Here is a 19,168-nt window from a genome sequence, read left to right as displayed (position 1 = left end):
GATTTTCATTTTAAAATGCAGGAAACAAAAACCAGGAAAATCTTACTGTCTTCATGATAATTAATTTATGGTTATTAATCATGTTAATGATAGGTTCTCAAAACATTTCTGCCTTTCTTAGAAAAAAAAATTGAAAGGGATAAGAAAAATATTAAGAGACATCCTCAAGCCGTCATCAGATCACAGTTTTTGTAGTGTCCTGTGGGTTTGCTTGTGTTTCCATACCTCTGAATCTCACTTGTGCCTTCTTTCCCTCCTAGTGTGCCCTCGCTGCGGATGAAGTAGTATTTAATCAGAAGGAACTGGAGGTGAAGGAACTAAAGACCCAAGTGCAAACGATGGTTCAGGAAAACAAAGGACATGTTGTATCTTTGAAAGAAGCACAAAAAGTGAATAGATTGCAGGTAGGGTTTCTTAGTGTATCTAGCTCTGTAGATTTCATTGAAATAGGACCTAACTAAACAATAGCATTTTAAATAATTGGGAACTTTTATAGAAATATGTTTCAGTTGAAGAGTTCTAAACATAGGCTCTTAAAAACGTTGTTACGTTTTCCCCTAAATTGGTTTAAAGGGAAAACATTTTATTGTTATCCTTATGTATTTCACAGATACAAAGATAATACCCAGGAACTGAATTTATAAATCATATTATGGGTTATCTTTTCATCCTACTTTGTCCTTCCATTGTTTGTCAAGGTAATAGGCAATGTGATATTAAGAGTTGGAAAGTAAACATCATTTAAAAATTTTCAGTTTATTCAATTATTCTTGTATATTATAGCACTGATTTGCTATTTTTTATTTTTTTATTTTTTATGCAATTTTATTGAGATACAATCAATAATATACAATCATAAGTATACAATCAGTTGTTCATAGTATCATCACCACAATCAAACTTTGAGCGTTTTCATTACTCCAAAAAATAAAACAAAAATTAAAAAGGAACATCCAAAACATCCCATTCCCCTCCTCTCCCTAATGTTCATTTACTTTTTTAAATACAGTTTAATTGAGATATATTCACACACCCTACAGTCATCCACAGTGTACAATCAGTTATTCACAGCATGGTCATACAGTTGTATGTTCATCACCAGAATCAATTTTTGAATCTTTTCCTTACTCTAAAGTAAAAATAAAAGCAAAAAAAAAGAACATCTAAATCTTTCCATCCCCTCCATCCCACCCTATTCTTCATCTAAACTTTGTCCCCATTTTCTCACTCCTCTGAGGTTATTTTTGATAAGTTATTTTTTTTTATTAAATTCAGTTTTATTGAAATACATTCACACACCATACAATCATCCATGATATACAATCCACTTGTCCACAGTATGATAACATAGTTATGCGTTCATCACCACAGTCTTATCTCTGAACATTTTCCTTACATCAGAAAGAACCAGAGCAAGAATAAAAAAAATAAAAGTGAAAAAAGAACACCCAAATCATCCCCCCATCCCACCCCATTTGTCCTTTAGTTTTTATCCCCATTCCTCCACTCATCCATACACTAGATAAAGGGGGTGTGATCCACAAGGTCTTCACAATCACACTGTCACCCCTTGTAATCTACATTATTATATAATTGTCTTCAGGAGTCCAGACTGCTGGGTTGGAGTTTGGTAGTTTCAGGTATTTACTTCTAGCTATTCCAATACATTAAAGCCTAAGAGGTGTTATCAATATAGTGCATAACTGATTTGCTCTTAAACTTTGGTAAACTCTTTTACATTCTTTGTTTCTTAGCTTTCCTAGCAACAGGGTATGCCTCCAATATAACATAGTATGGCCTTAAATATTATACTCCTTGATCCCTTTCTCCACAAATAGTTAATTTTCATTTAAAGCCTTTCCCTTCCTGTCAGGGAAGAACTAATACCATGAGAAATAATCTGATCCAGCAAAAATTAGATTCTAATTTTAATGTTTCATTTATTTATTTTTTTAGCCCTTCTAATTGTGTAACAATTTTAAAACATAAACTAAAAGGTATACAAAATTGTATACTGTTCAAGATTTACCACCAAGAAAACATCTGAGTAACCATTGCCCAGGTGGAGACTGCCAGTCCCTCAGGGACCCCTTCCAGTCATCCCCTTCACCCCCATCTAAGGAAACCACTCTCCCAACTTCTATGGATTCATTTCCTTGTTTTTCTTTATGGTGTTACTGTGTAAGTATATATCCCTGCAACACTAGAGTTTAGTTATTGGTATTTTTATAAATGGCATCATACAGTGTATATTCTGTATCTGGTTGCTCTTATTGAACATTTTGATTGTTCTGGTTCATCCAAGTTATGTGTTCTTGCAGCTTCAGTTTTATAGCTACATAGTATTTCATTGCATGAATATAACACAATTTATCTGTTCTACTGTTGATGGACATTTGTTTTTTTCTTATGGATTTTTTTATATATGTCATACACACACACACACACACACACACACACACATACACATGCACACATTTCTTTCAGGTTTGTACCTAGAAGTTAAATTGCTACGTCATAGGGTAGGCATATCTTCAACTTCAGTGGATAATGCTAAACCGTTTACCAATTTACATTTCCACCAACATTAGTTATTTAAAAAATTTTAGTTGATTGATAGCCAGGTAGTGTTATTTCATTGAGGTTTTATGCATTTCCCTGTTGACAAATGAGATTGAGCACTTTTTCATATATTTTTTGGCTATTTGTATATCCTCTTTTGTGAGGTGCTAGTTCAAACTCTTGCCTGGTTTTCTTTTGGGTTGTCTGTCTTTTTAAATTAAATTGTGGAAATTCATTCTATTAGCCTTAGTTTTTGTTTTTGTTTTTTTTTTTTTTAATTTAATTCATTTTTATTGAGATATATTCACATACCATGCAATCATACAAAACAAAGCATACATTCAGTTGTTTACAGTACCATTATATAGTTGTGCATTCATCACCAAAATTAATTTTTGACATTTTCATTACCACACATACGCAAATAATAAGAATAAAAATTAAAGTGAAAAAGAACAGTTAAAGTAAAAAAGAACACTGGGTGCCTTTTTTTTTCTTTTTTCTTCCCCCATTTTTCTACTTATCCATCCATAAACGAGACAAAGGGGAGTGTGGTCCATATGGCTTTCCCAATCACATTGTCACCCCTCATAAGCTACATTTTTATACAATCATCTTCAAGATTCATGGGTTCTGGGTTGTAGTTTGACAGTTTCAGGTATTTACTGCTACCTATTCCAATTCATTAGAACCTAAAAATGGTTGTCTATATTGTGTGTAAGAGTGCCCACCAGAATGACCTCTCGGCTCCTTTTGGAATCTCTCTGCCACTGAAGTTTATTTCATTTCCTTTCACATCCCCTTTTGGTCTAGAAGATGCTCTCCATCCCACGATGCCAGGTCTAGATTCCCCTCTGGGAGTCATATTCCACATTGCCAGGGGGATTCACTCCTCTGGGTGTCAGATCCCACATAGCGGGGAGGGTAGTGATTTCACCTGCCAAGTTGGCTTAGCTAAAGAGAGAGGGCCACATCTGAGCAACAAAGAGGCATTTGGAAGGAGGCTCTTAGGCACAATTATAGGGAGGCCTTAGCCTCTCCTTTGCAGCAACAGTCTTCCCAAGGGCAAGTCCCGTGATAGAGGGCTCAGCTCATCAAACCACCAGTACCCTATGTCTGTGAGCACATCAGCAGCCATCGAGGTGGGGGTGCCCAACACCCCTGCATTCTCCACCAGCTCCTCAAGGGGGCTCTGCATATATTTTTTCATTTTTTTTTTTTTTTAAGTAGCTCGTTTTTTTTTTTAAACCTACTATGTCAAAAGAAAAAAAAATTAAAAAAAACGTACAATCAAAAAAGCATTTCAGACAAACCATAACAAGGGAGTCCAACATGTTCCTACTCTACCCCAAGAAAATAACCTAATATAGCAACATTTCTGTGAACTTGTTCCTACCATACCCATCAGAAATTAACGAGCCATAGTCATTCCTGGGCATTCCCAGAATGTTAAATTTACCCACAATAGCTTATCTGTTATTGAGTTATCATTCCCCCTTCATTAATTGCTCTCTATCGCTAGTTCCCCTACATTCTACATCATAAACCGTTTATTTTAGGAGTATGTTGTTTAACCTCCAGGTGTTTGTGAATTTTCTAAGTCTCTGATGGTTATTGACTTCTAATTGTATTCCATTGTAGTCAGAGAATGTGCTTTGAATAATTTCAATTTTTTTTAATTTATTGAGGCTTCTTTTATGTCCCAGCATATGTTCTATTCTGGAGAGAGTTCCGTGATCACTAGAGAAGAATGTGTATGCTGGTGATTTGGGATGTAATGTTCTATATCTGTCTGTTAAATCTAATTCATTTATCAGATTGTTCAGGTTTTCAGTTTCCTTATTGGTCTTCTGTCTGGTTGATCTATCTATAGGAGAGAGTGATGTGTTGAAGTCTCCCACACTTATTATGGAAACATCCATTGCTTCCTTTAGTTTTGCCAGTGTTTGTCTCATGTATTTTGTGGCACCATGATTGGGTGCATAAACATTTATGATTGTTATTTCTTCTTGTTGAATTGCCCCTTTTAATAGTATGTTGTGGTCTTCTTTGTCTCTCATGACATCCTTGCATTCAAAGTCTATTTTATCTGAGATTAATTTTGTTACTCCTGCTTTCTTTTGGCTGTAGCTTGCATGAAATATTTTTTCCATCCTTTCACTTTCAATTTCTTTGTGTCCCTGTGTGTAAGATGAGTCCCCTGTATAGACCATATTGATGGTTCATATTTTTTGATCCATTCTGCGAATCTATATCTTTTAATTGGGGAGTTTAATCCATTTACATTCAACGTTATTACTGTGGAGGCATTTCTTGAATCAGCCATCCTATCCTTTGGTTTATGTTTGTCAGAAGTATTTTTTTCCCTCTCTCTCTTATTGTCCTTTAATGAACCAATATTGAATCTCTTTAGTACTGAACCTTTTTCTCTATCTCTCTCTCTCCTTTCTTTGTTTCTTTGTTGATAGGGCTCCTTTAGTATCCGAAGTAGGGCAGGTCTTTTATTGGCAAACTCTCTCAGCATTTGTTTGTCTGTGAAAAATTTAAGCTCTCCCCCAAATTTGAAGGAGAGCTTTGCTGGATAAAGTATTCTTGGTTGGAAATTTTTCTCTCTCAGAATTTTAAATATGTCATGCCACTGCCTTCTCGCCTCCATGGTGGCTGCTGAGTAGTCACTACTTAGTCTTATGTTGTTTCCTTTGTATGTGGTGAATTGCTTTTCTCTTCCTGCTTTCAGAACTTGCTCCTTCTCCTCAGTATTTGACAATCTGATCAGAATATGTCTTGGAGTGGGTTTATTTGGATTTATTCTATTTGGAGTTTGCTGGGCATTTATGCTTTGTGTATTTATATTGTGTAGAAGGTTTGGGAAGTTTTCCCCAACAATTTTTTTGAATACTCTTTCTAGACCTTTAACCTTCTCTTCCCCTTCTGGGACACCAATGAGTCTTATATTTGGACGTTTTATCTATCATATCCCTGAGATCCATTTCAATTTTTTTGATTTTTTTCTCCATTCTTTCTTTTGTTCTTTCATTTTCCATTCTGTGGCCCTTGAGGTCACTGATTCATTGTTCAGCTTCCTCTAGTCTTGTACTATGAGTATCCAGAATCTTTTTAATTTGGTCAACAGTTTCTTTTATTTCCATAAGATAATCTGTTTTTTTATTTACTCTTGCAATTTCTTCTATATGCTCTTCTAGGGTCTTCTTCATGTCCTTTATATCCTGTGCCATGCTCTTCTTCATGTCCTTTATATCCTGTGCACTGCTCTCGTTGTTTGTCTTTAGTTCTTTGATTAATTGCTCCAAGTACTGTGTCTCTTTTGATCTTTTGATTTGGGTGTTTGGGTTTGAGTTATCCATATCATCTGGTTTTTTCATATGTTTTAAAATTTTCTGTTGTTTTTGGTCTCTTGACATTTGCTTTATTTCATAGGGTTCTTTTAGGATATGTAGGATTACTCAAAGTCTAATCTCTAATTTGTCATACCTACAGCTTGGTGGAGTACACTTTGTCTAACTAACCAGCAGATGGCATCCATGAGTCACCTATTTCCCTCAAGTCAGTTCTTCCCAACTTTGTCTTTGTGATGTGTGGGGGTCTGATTCTTGTGGGGGTCCAATTGGTGCACCAAGTTTGGGTGTGTTGTTGGTGCTGTCTGCCCTGATTGTGGGGCGTGTGTTTGAGTGTTTAGGGAGGAAGGGCAACTTTAATAATCAAACCTCCCAGGTGTTCCTGGAGATTTAAGGCTGTTGCAAGAGTCTAAACCTTCATTTCAGTCTCACCACAAGATTGTCTCTGCCACTGACCTACAAGTCCTTGGTATTGGCGTATGGTCCCTGGGATTTCCGAGTGGGTCCCTCTTCCACGCCATGCCCTTTTAAGGCCTCTGCTGAGGAAAGGTTGTGCTACGTCACAAGTGCGTGCCATCCCTCAAGGGAAGTTCTGAGCCACCGGGCCATGTAGGTACATTCCCAGCCTGCTGTAAGGATGGCTATATGGGGCTTGTTAATTTCCCCCTTTTCGCACAGCTCCACCTTCTCAGCTCCGGGACAATTAGCTGTGGGTGCGTGAAGGCTATTGTCCACCCCTGATATTGTGGCGTGTGCATGTGTTGCTGGAAACACTTCTCGTCACACTGGGTTTTTTCGCGCGGCTCTGGGCTGTGATGCTGGCGCCAGGCAGGAGCGTTCCCAGCCCACCGGGAAGATGGCTGCAAGGGGCGTGGTTATTTTCCCCTTTTGGCTCACCTCTGCTTGCCTCACTCCAAGACAAGTAGCAGCGGGTGCGCGAAAGGCTATTTTCCATGCCAGATATTGAGGTGTACCCATAGCCCGTTCCTGCCACGCTTCACTGTGCAGTTCTCTGCTGCCACTTTTGGGTTTTTTAAAAAAGCACTAGTCCGCCTCCAAACACCAACACACAGTTTCCCCACAATGCAGCCAGATGTTCAGCAGGCTCACTCACTCATCTCAGAACGCAGACTCCCGGTTTCACCAAGTACACGGTCCCTGTGGAATAAGCAGACCTTGTTTGGCTGGTGCATCGCTGGAACTGGTGTTCTAGGTCACTTTCTGGCTTTTAGCTAGTATTTTTCATGGAGGTGTTTTTTTGCCCTGTCTTTTCTAGCTGCCATCTTAGGTTCTCCGATTATTAGCCTTAGTTTTGTGAGCTGTTTGTCAATTATATTTCTTCCCTTTTTGTGACTTGCTTTTTACAATCATCAATTATATTGATGAAAAGATGACTTATTGAAATAAAATTCAACAATCATTTTCTTTTTGATTAATAATGTTTGTGCTCTGTTTAACAAGTCTTTCCTCTCCCCTAGGTCTTAAGATTACTTTTTATCTTATATTCTAGTAGGTTTATCATTTTGCCTTTCACTTGTAGCTCAAGGGCTACAAAAACTTTTTAGGATTTTAGTTGGGATTGCATTAAATCTGTAAATCTGTTTGGCATAAATTGACATCTTTTGATTGTCAATCCATGAACATGATATATTCCTCCATTTTCTTAAGGTTTCCATTGGTTTTCCTCAGAAATGATTTATTTATTTTTGTATGAAAGTAGTGCACATCTTTTCCTAGATTTATTCCTAAGTACTTCATTTTTTAAATATGACTGTAAATAGTAACTGTTAGTATGTGGAACTATAATTGACTTGAATGTTAATATATCCACCAACTAAGGTCATTTTTTAAAATTCTCATATTTTATCTGTATATTCTTTTGGCTTTTCATTTTCAATTGTATCATCTACAAATAATGACAGTTTTATTTCTTCTTTTCTAACCCTTATGCCTTTTATTTCTTTGTCTTACCTTTACACATTGCCTGGGATCTCTAATATAATGTCAAAAACAAGTGGTGATAGCAAGCATCCTTGTCTTGTTTCCAGTCAAAGCTTTCATCATTTCACTATTAAGTATCATGTTTGATATGTAGGTGTTTTGTATTTAGCTTTTATCAAATTAAAGAAAATTTCTTCTATTCTTGGTTTGCTGAGAATTTTTATCGTGAATGTTGAATGTTACTAAATGTTTTTTCTTCATCATATGATTTTTCTCCTTTATTCTGTTTATGTGGTGAATTATTTTGCTTTTTCTAATATTAAACCAGTCTTATGTTCCTGGAATAAACCTGTTTTTTGTCATGATAACGTTATTGTTTTGGGAGTCACCAAGGCCATCCCCAAGTTCTGTGGTTCCCTAGAAAGATTCAGAGGACTCTGCCTATAGTTGTACTCATGGTTAAGATTTATTATAGTGAAAGGAACAAGATCAGCAAAAGGAAGGGGCATGTGGGGTGACCTGTGTCCAGTGGAAGCACACATGATGTGCTTGATTTCCCCAGCAGCAAGTTGTGGCAACCTGTGTGAAATGTTGCCTACCAGGCAAGCTCATTAGAGACTCAGTGCCTAGGGTTGGGTTTGTTTTGTTTTTAAAGAGAGGTATGTGTTTACAGAAAAATCATGTATAAAATACAGGGTTCCCAAATCCCCCATATGCCACCCTATTATTAACACTTTGCATTGATGTGGTACATTTGTTACAACTGATGAAAGCACATTTTGATAGTTGTATTATTAACTATAAACCATGGTTTAACTTAGGGTTCGCTGTTACATTGTGCAGTTCCATGATTTTTTTAAAAAAATTTTATTCTAGTAACATATATGTGGCCTAACATTTCCCCTTTTAACCATATTCAAATATATAATTCGGTGCTGTTAATTACGTTAACAGTGTTGTGCTACCATTACCACTACCAATACCAAAATTTTTCCAATATCCTACATAGAAACTCTGTACATTTTAAGCCATAATTCCCTATTCTCTATCCTCACCCCTCCAGGTAATTTATATTCTAGGTTCTGAGTCTATGAGTTTGCTTATTATAATTATTTTGTATCAGTAAAATCATACACTATTTGTCCTTTTGTGTCTGGCTTATTTCACACAACCTAATTTCTTTAGGATTCATCTTTGTTGTTGACTGTATAAGAACTTAATTCCTCTTTACAGCGGAATAATACTCCATTGTGTGCATATACCACAATTTATTTATCCATTTATCAGTTGATGTACACTTGGATTGTCTTCATCTTTTGGCTATGAACATCCGTGTACCAGTACCTGTTCTAGTCCCTGCTTTCAATTCTTTTGAGTATATACCTAGAAGTGGGATTGCAGGGTCATATGGTAACTCTATACTTAACTATCTGAGGAACTGCCAAACTGTCTTCCACAATAGCTGCATTATTTTACATACCTAGCAGCAAGGAACGAGTGTTTATTTCTCCCCACCCACTCCAACACTTGTACTTTTCGTTTTGTTTTAAATAGTAGACATTCTAGTGGGTATGACCTGGTATCTTATTGTGGTTTTGATTTGCACTTCCCTAACAGCTAACAATGTGGAGCATCTTTCCGTGTGCTTATTTGCATGTGCTCCTTGGAGAAATGTCTTTTCCAGTCTTTCTGCCCATTTTAAGATTGGACTGTTTGTCTTTTTGTTGTTGACTTGAAAGATTTCCTTATATATGCTGGATATTAAACCCTTATTGCCTAGGGTTAAAGCAATTTTTTTTTATTAGAGTAATTATAGGTTTATACAAAAAACATACAGAAAGTACATAGTTTCTATGTATCATTCCCTCACATGAAGTTTTCCCTATTAACATTTTCGATTAGTTTTCTACCTTTGTTAGAATTGATGAAACAAAATTATTATAATTATACTATTAACTCTAGTCTTTAGATTTCAGTCTTTGTGTTGTGCAATTTTATGGGTTTTTAATTTTAATTTTATTCACTTAACATTTACAAAACCTAGAATTTCCCATTTTATCCACTTTCAATTTTACAATTCAGTGGTGTTAATTACTTTCACAATGGTATGTGATCATCATAGCATCCATTACTGAAACTTTTCCATCATGCCAAACAGAAACTCTATACCAATTAAGCATTAACTCCCCATTATCCACCTCCAGCCTGCCCCTGGTAACCTGTATTCTAGTTTCTGATTCTATGAATTTGCATATTCTAATTATATAAAATAAATGAGATAATTCAATGTTTGTCCCTTTATGTCTATCTTATTTTACTCAACTGATGTCCTCAAAGTTCATCTATGTTGTCAGATGAATCAGAACTTCTTTCTTTTTGACAACCAAATAATATTCCATTATGTGTATGTACCACATTTTGTTTATCCATTTAACTGCTGAGGGACACTTGGATGCTTCCATCTTTTGACAGTTGTGATAATGCTGCTTTGAACATCAGCATGAAAAGATCTGTTACAGTTCTTTTGGGTATTTTCCTAGAAGTGCAGTTGCCAGTTAATTCTGTGCTTTCTGAGGAACAACCAAAATGTTTTCCTCAGCAGCTCCATCATTTACATTCCCATCAACAATGAAGGTCCCAAATCTCCACATTTTCTCCAACACTTGTTATTTTCCACTTTTTAAATAGTAGCCATTCTAGTGGGTATGAAATGGTATCTCATTGTGGGGTTTTGATTTGCATTTCCCTATTGGCATTTCCCTATTGAGCATCTTTTCATGTGCTTGTTGGCCATTTGTATATCTTCTTTGAAGAAATGTTTATTCAAGTCTTCTGCACATTTTTTAATTGGGTTGTTTGTCTTTTTGTTTTGGGGTTGTAGGAATTATTTATATATCCTGGATAATAAACACTGATCAGATATGTGGTTTCCAAATATATTCTCCCATTCTGTAGGTTGTCTTGTTATTTCATTATGAAGTTGTTTGACTTGAAACTTTTTAATTTGGATGAAATCCCATTTATTGATTTTTTCTTTTGTTGCCTGTGCTTTTGGTATAAAGTCCGAGAAACCATTGCCAATACAACGTCCTGAAGATGCTTGTCTATGCTTTCTTCTAGGAGCTTTATTAGTCTTGGTTCTGATATTTAGGTTTTTGATCCATTTTTATTTAATTTTTGTGTATAATATGAGACGGGTCCACCTTCGTGTTTTGCATATGGATGTTCAGTTTTCCCAGCATCATTTATTGAAGAGACTTTTCTTTCCCCATTGAATGGACTTGGAACCTTTGACAAAATTTAATTGGTGATAGACGTAAGTACTTATTTCTGAACACTCAATTTGATTCCATTGGTCTATATATCTGTCCTTGTTCCAGTACATGTTTTGATTTTTATGGCTTTGTAATAAACTTTAAAATCAGAAAGTGTCAGTCCTCCAATTTTGTTCTTTTTTGAGATGGTTTTGGCTATCAGGGTCCCTTACCCTTCAATGTAAATTTGATGGTTGACTTTTCCATTTCTGCAAAGAAGGCTGTTGGAATTTTGGCTGGATTTGCATTGAATCTGTAAATTGCTTTCAGTAGAATTGATACTTTAATAATATTTAACTAATCCATGAAGATTGAAGGTCCTTCCATTTACTTAGGTCTTGTTTTATTTCTTTTAGCAGTGTTTTGTAAGTTTCATTTATAAGGCCTTTACATCCTTGGTTAAATTTATTACTACCTATTTGATTCTTTTAGTTGCTATTATAAATGGAATTTCTTTCTTGATTTCCTCTTCTGATTGTTCATTAATAGTGTAAACATAAAGATTTTTGCATGTTGATTTTGTGTATCACCCCTTTGCTGAATTTTTTAATCAGCTCTAGTAGCTATTTCTGCAGACTTGTCAAGATTTTCTATATATAGGATCATGCCATCTGCAAATAGGGAATTTTTACTTATTCCTTTTCAGTTTCATTTTCTGTATTTCATTTTCTTGCCTAATTTCTCTGGCTAAAACTTCTAGTACAATATTAAATAACACTGGTGACATTTGGCATCTGTGTCTTATTCCTGATCTTAGAGGGAAAGCTTCCGGTCTTTCACCATTGAGTAAGATGTTAGTTGTGGGTTTTTCATATATATCCTTTATCACATTGAGAATGTTTCCTTCTATTCTTAGTTTTCTAAGGGTTTTTTGTTTTGTTTTTTTAAATCAGGAATTAGTGCTGGATTTTGTCAAATGCTTTTTCTGCATCAATTGAGATGGTTGTGTTTTTTTTTTCCTTCATTCTGTTAATGTGTATTACATTAAGTGATTTTCTTACATTGAGCCACCTTTGCATATCTTAGGTAAATACCACTTGATCATGGTGTTTAATTCTTTTAATGTGCTATTAGATTTGGTTTGCTAGTATTTTGTTGAGGATTTTTGCATCTATATTCATGAGGGATATTGGTCTGTAATTTTCTTTGCTTGTGATGTCTTTATCTAGCTTTGGTATTAGGGTGATGTTGACCTTAAAATGAGTTAGGAAGGGCTCCCTCCTCTTCAGTTTTCTGAAAGAGTTTGAGCAGAATTGGTGTTAATTCTTCTGGAAATATTTGGTAGAATTCATTGGTGAAGCTATCTTTTCTTTTTGGGAGGTTTTTGATTACTGATTCATTCTCTTTACTAGTTATTGGTCTGTTGAGATCTATTTCATCTTGAATCACTGTAGGTAGTTTGTGTTTCAAGGAGTTTGTCCATTTCATCTAGATTTTCTGATTTGTTGGTGTACAGTTGTTCATAGTATTTTCTTACAATCCTTTTCATTTCTGTGAGGTTAATAATAATGTTCCCCCTTTCATTTCTGATTTTAGTTATTTGCAGCTTTTCTTTTTTTCTTTGTCAGTCTAGCCAATTTTTTGTCAATTTAATTGATCTTTTCAAAGAAGCAACTTTTGGGTTTCTTGAGTTTTCTATAGTTTTTTAAATTCTCTAGTTCATTTATTTCTGTTGTATTCTTCAAGAGACCTTATCTTTGATCTTTCTTGTTTTTTAATGTAAGCATTTAGAGCTGTAAATTTCCCTCTCAGCATTGCTTTTGCTGCAACCCATAAGTTTCAGTATGTTTGTTTTCATTTTCATTTGCCTTAACTTCTCCAGTGATTTCTTCTTTGACCCATTGTTTAAGGGTGTAGAGTTGTTTAATTTCCACATATTTGTGAATTTTCCAGTTCTCCCTCTGTTAGTGATTTCTAACTTCATTCCATTGTGGTTGGAGAAGATAAATTATATGAATTCAGTATTTTAAAATTTAACAAGACTTGTTTTGTGACCTAACATATGTTCTAGCCTAGAGAATGACCATTTGTGCACCAGAGAAGAATGTGTATTGGTGCTGCTGTTGATGAAGGGTTTTATATATGTCTGTTAGGTCTAGTTGGTTTATAGTATTGTTCAAGTCTTTTATTTCCTTCTTAATCTTCTGTCTAGATGTTCTATTCATTATTGAAAGTGGTGTATTAAAAAGTATCCTATTATTAATGTAGAAATGTCTTTTTGTCCCTTGAAGTTTGTCAATATTTGCCTCACATATTTTAGGGCTCCGCTGATAGATCCGTATATATTTATAATTGTTATATCTTGTTGAATTGACCTTTTTATCAATATATAATGGCTGTTTTTGTCCATTGTAATAGTTTTTGACCTAAAGTCTAATTTATCTAATATTAGTATAGCTACCCCTGCTCTCTTTTGGTTACAGCTTGTGTGGAAATATATTTTCCATCCTTTCACTTTCAACCTACTTGTGTCTGAATTTAAGGTGGATCTCTTATATAAAACAGCATATAGTTGGATCATCTTCCAATCTCTACCTTTTGACTGGAGTGTTTATTCCATTTACACTTAGAATAACTGCTGATAATGCAGGACTGTCTTCTGCAATTTGTTGTCTGTTCTTTGTAAGTATTATACCTTTATTTCCCCCTCAAGTCTTCCATTAATGCGTACTTTCATATTTATGTAATTTTTTTGTAGTGTACCATTTTAAATTCCTTCTCATTTCCTTCTGTATATATTTTTCAGATATTTTCTTTATGGTTATCACAGGGCTTAAATTTAACATTCTAAATCTATAACAATCACTTTTGATTTGATACAGATTTAATTTCAATAGTATGCACATACTTTGTTTCTATACCCTTCCACCTCGCTACCTTTTTGTTATACTTGTTACAAATTATATCTTTATAGATTGTATGTCCAAAACTATAGATTTATCATTTTTTATGCATTTGCATTTTAGAATCTGTTAAAGGTAAAAAGTAGAGTTACATACTAAAAAAAGTAATACAATAATACAGGCAATTATAATACCCATATGGCTACCTTTATCAGAGGTTTTTATTTCTTTATGTTGCTTTGATTCAATGTCTAGTATCTTTTCCTTTCAGTCTGGAGACCTTTCTTTAGCATTGCTTGTAGGGCAGTTTTTGTAGTGGCAAACTCTCTCAGCTTTTGTTTATCTGGGAATGTCTTAATTGCTCCCTTAGTTTTGAAAGACAGTCTTGCTGGATATAAAATTCTTGGTGGGCAATTATTTTCTTCCAGTTCTTCAAATATTTTTTCCCACTGCCTTATTGCATACATGGTTTCAGATAATAATCAGCACTTAATCGTATTGGGGCTCCCTTGTACATAACACATTGTTTTTCTCTTGCAGCTTTCAGAACTCTCTCGTTGTTCTTGGCTTGGCATTGGACAATTTGACTACTATGTGTCTGGGCATGGTTCCCTTCACGTTTATCCTCTTTGGGGTTGTTGGGCTTCTTGAATGTGTATATTCATGTCTTTTGTTAAATTTAGGAAGTTCTCTGTCATCATTTCTTTGACTGTTCCTTCAGCCCCTTTCTTCTCCTTCTGAGACTCCCATAATGTGTATATTGTATGCTTGATGATGTCCCAGAGGTCTCTAAGGCTCTGTTCACTTTTTTCATTCTTTTTGTTCTGCTTCTCAGCCTGAACATTTCAATTATCTTATCTTAGAGTTTATTGTTATTGTTTTTTTTTTCTTCTGACAGCCCCAATCTGCTGTTGAAAACATCTAAAGAATTTTTTTTTCTGTTACTGTGGACTCCAATTCCAGTATTTCTGTTTGATTTGTTTTAAAAATTTATTATTATTGAGAGTCTTATGTTTCTTAGGCATCATTTTCCTAATAATCTTTAGTTCTTTGTCAGTGTTTTCCTTTTCTCTTCTAGTATATTGAAACTGATTTTTTTTAAAGTCCTTGTCTGATATGAACAAAGTCTGGTCTTCTTCATTGATGACTTAGGAGTTTTTATCTAGTTCCTTTCAATGGGCCATCAGTTCCTGTTTCTCTGTTTGTTTTGAAATCTTTTGTTGCACATTGAACAATAATGTTAACACAGTGTTAACTCAAATTTAGTCCCTGAGTGGTCTGTTCCTTAAGTTTGTATCTTACTAGTGATATGAGAGAGATTTCTTTGAGTACCAGGAGCTAGCAAAAACAAACAAACCAGTGCAAAAAACATTTTTCACCATCTTCACAAAAAGATGCAAAGCTGGGTTTTCTTGAATCATCACTCACACAGTTACTGCAATCCTTTCAGTGTTTTCCAGTATCGTGAAGTAGATGGCTCTGCCAGTTTTTGTTGGTTGTTCAATGATTTCATGGTGGAGAGAACTCTGGATTGTCTTACACCACCATCTTGTTTATCCAGAACTAAGTTTCCCATGCATAGGAGGATATTTATTAGGGCCTGGTCATGTGGGCACCATCTGCTTAGCATGTACCAAAATCCCATATGCTTAGAAGGAAAGCAGTTGTTGAGTACAAATCACATTTTTTAAATAAACAGTTTGGGCACAGTGAGCCACTGTTACCGGGTAGGGTGGTGGGAACCCTCTGAAATTCAAGTTCCCAGGTACCATTCATTGACCAACCTTGTAAGCAGACCTTTCAAAGACAGCAGTCAGTTCTGCCATATTAACTTTTCTTTGCACAATTATTCTAGATTTGGTTTGGTAATATTTTGTTTAGGACTTTTGCATCTATAGTCATAAGAGAGATTGGCCTGTATTTTTCTTTCTTAATATTCTTGTCAGATATTTTAACAAATTATGATGGCTTTATAAAATAGGTTAGATAGGATTTCCTCTTTTTCTATACTTTGGAAGAACATGTGAAAAAGTGTTATTTTGCCTGAAATGTTTGGTTGAATTCACCTCTAAAACCATTTGATACTAGAGTAGGCTCTATTTTTCTAGAAATTTGCCAACTTTATCCAGATTTTCAGATTTATTGACAAATGTTTCTTTATAGTAGTTTATTTCTTTTCATGTCCTTATGTGTGTAATCAATACCCCTTTTTGTTCCTGGTCATTTGTGCTTTCTCTCTCTTTTATCTTGATCAGCTTTACCAGGGTTTTATCAATTTTAGCAGTCTTTTCAAAGAGGCAACTTTTGACTTCATTAGCCTTTTCTATTGTATGTTTGTTTTCTTTTTGATTAATTTCTGCTCTTATCTGTATTGTTACCTTGTTTCTTCTTTTTTTGGGGGGGACAGGTGGTTAATTTTCTTCTTTCTTTTTTAAATAGATGCTTAGCTCATTGATTAAAAAATTTTTTTTCTTTTTCTTTTTTTCTTTTTTTTTGCATTTTTTAACAGTTTTTTTTAATTGAGATTGTTCACATACCATGCAATTATCCAAAGATCCAAAGTGTACAATCAGTTGCCCCTGGTACCATCAGGCAGCTGTGCATCCATCACCACAATTTTTTTTTCAATTTTTAGAACATTTTCATTACTCCAGAAAAGAAATAAAGACCAAAAAAAGGAAACTCAAATCCTCCCATTCCCCTAACCCCCCCCCCATTATTGACTCATAGTATTGGTGTAGTACATTTGTCACTGTTGATAAAAGAACATTAAAATATTACTAACTGTAGTGTATTGTTTGTGGTCGGTATATTTTTTTCCCTATATGCCCCTCTATTATTAACTTCTAGTTATAGTGTCATATTTGTTCTGGTTCATGAAAGAGGTTTCTATATTTGTAAGTTAATCATGGATACCACAAGATTCACTGTTTTGTACATTCTCATCTTTTAACTTCCAACTTTCCTTCTTGTGACATACGTGTCTCTGAGCTTCCCCTTTTCACCACATTCACACACCATTCAGCACTGTTAGGTATTCTCACAATGTGCTACTGACATCTCTGTCCATTTCTAAACATTTACGTTCAACCTAGTTGAACATTCGGCTCATAATAAGCAACCGCTCCCCATTCTATAGCCTCATTCTATATCCTGGTAACTTATATTTCATGTCTGTGAGTTTACATATTATAATTAGTTCATATCAGTGAGACCCTGCAATATTTGTCCTTATGTGTCTGACTCATTTCACTCAATATAGTGTCCTCAAGGTTTCATCAACCTATTTTTTTTAAGATGGTTTTGTTCATACACCATACATTCCATCCTAAGTAAACAATCAGTGCTTCCGTGTATAGTCACGTATTTATATATGCACCACCCTCAACACTATCTATATAAGGACATCTCCATTTCTTCCACAAAGAAGGAGGAAGGGTCAAAGAAGGTAGAGAGACAAAAGAAAAAGAAAAAAGAAAGAGAAACAAGACAAAACAAACAAACAAAAACACAACAGCTAGGAAGCAACAAAAGGAAAGACAGCATTAAACTAGAGTCGAGTCCCATACTCCTCCCTTTTGTCCCCTTCTTATATGCATTTAGCTTTGGTATATTGCCTTTGTTACATTAAAGGAAGCATAATACAATGTTTCTGTTAATTATAGTCTGTAGTTTGCATTGATTGTATTTTTCCCCCAATACCTCCCTATTTTTAACACCTCGCAAGGTTGACATTCGTTTGTTCTCCCTCATGAAAAAACATTTGTACATTTTATCACAATTATTGAGCACTCTAGGTTTCACTGAATTATACAGTCCCAGTCTTTATCTTTCCTCTGTCCTTCTGTTGTCATACATGGTCCTAACCTTCCTCTTTCAACCATACTCAAAGTCATCTTTGTTCAGTGTACTTACGTTGCTATGCTATTGTAACCTAAAAGTGTGTTCCAAACCTCTCACTCCTGTCTTTTTCTTTCTGTCTTTGTTGCTCCCTTTAATATTTCCTGTAGCACAGGTATCTTATTCACAAACTCTCTCATTGTCTGGTTGTCAGAGAATATTTTAAACTCTCCCTCCTATTTGAAGGACAGTTTTGCTGGATATAAGATTCTTGGTTAGTGGTTTTTTTCTTTCAGTATCTTAAATATATCACCCCACTTCCTTCTTGGCTCCATGGTTTCTACTGAGAAGTCTGCATATAGTCTTATCACGCTTCTTTTGTATGTGATGGATCGCTTTTCTCTTGCTGCTTTCAGGATTCTCTCTTAATCTTTGATGTTTGATAATCTGATTATTAATTTTTTTGGCGTTGACCTATTCAGACCTATTCTGTTTGGGGTATGCTGCACTTCTTGGATCTGTAATTTTATGACTTTCATAAGAGATGGGAAATTTTCATTGATTTTTTTCCTCTATTATTGCTTTTGTCCCATTTCCCTTTTCTTCTTCTGGGACACCCATGACATGTACATTTATGTGTTTCATGTTGTCATTCAGTTCCCTGGGACATTGCTCATATTTTTCCATTCTTTTCTTTATATGTTCTTTTGTGTGTAGATTTCAGGTTTCTTGTTGACCAGTTCCTGAGTGTTTTTTTCTGCCTCTTGAGATCTGCTGTTGTATGTCTCCATTGTGTCTTTCATCTCTTGTTTTGTGCCTTTCATTTCCATAGATTCTGCCAGTTGTTTTTTCAAACTTTGGATTTCTACCTTATATACACCCAGTGTTTTCTTTATAGCCTTCATCTCTTTTGCCATATCTTCCCTAAACTTTTTGAATTGGTTTAGCATTAGTTGTTTAAATTCCTGTATCTCAGTTGAAGTGTAAGTTTGTTCCTTTGACTGGTCTATAACTTCATTTTTCTTAGTGTATAACCTTAGGTTATAGTTTTCTGTTGTCTAGGCATCTGGCTTCCTTGGTTACCCCAATCAGGTATTCCCAGACAAGAGTGGGCTCAGGTCCCAGAAGGGGGAAATACTCTATCAAGTTTCCCTGAGAGTGTGTCTTAGAAGATTGACACACCCTGTGAGGCCTCAAGCCACTGTGCTTTTCCTAACCTGCCCAACAGGTGGCGCCTGTCAGCCTGTATCTTCTGACTGGTGTAAGGAGGTGTGGCCCACTTAGTTTCTGTTTTGGCTGTTTTCCCCCAGGC

General features: G+C 35.2%; 1 protein-coding gene across 2 annotated transcripts in view; it reads left to right on the top strand.

The window, feature by feature from the left end:
• KIF27 (kinesin family member 27) overlaps positions 1-19,168 on the top strand; it is a 102,683-nt gene that overhangs the window by 27,123 nt on the left and 56,392 nt on the right. For both annotated transcript variants that reach the window (XM_037851148.1, XM_037851147.1), the window contains exon 5: positions 261-404. In XM_037851148.1, coding sequence (XP_037707076.1) covers positions 261-404 — 144 coding nt within the window. The remainder of the gene's footprint in view (positions 1-260; positions 405-19,168) is intronic.

The sequence above is a fragment of the Choloepus didactylus genome, chromosome 10, assembly GCF_015220235.1.
Source record: "Choloepus didactylus isolate mChoDid1 chromosome 10, mChoDid1.pri, whole genome shotgun sequence".
Lineage (NCBI taxonomy): Eukaryota > Metazoa > Chordata > Mammalia > Pilosa > Megalonychidae > Choloepus > Choloepus didactylus.
The sequence above is the reverse complement of the archived record's forward strand: the minus strand, read 5'-3'. Positions and strand labels throughout refer to the sequence as shown.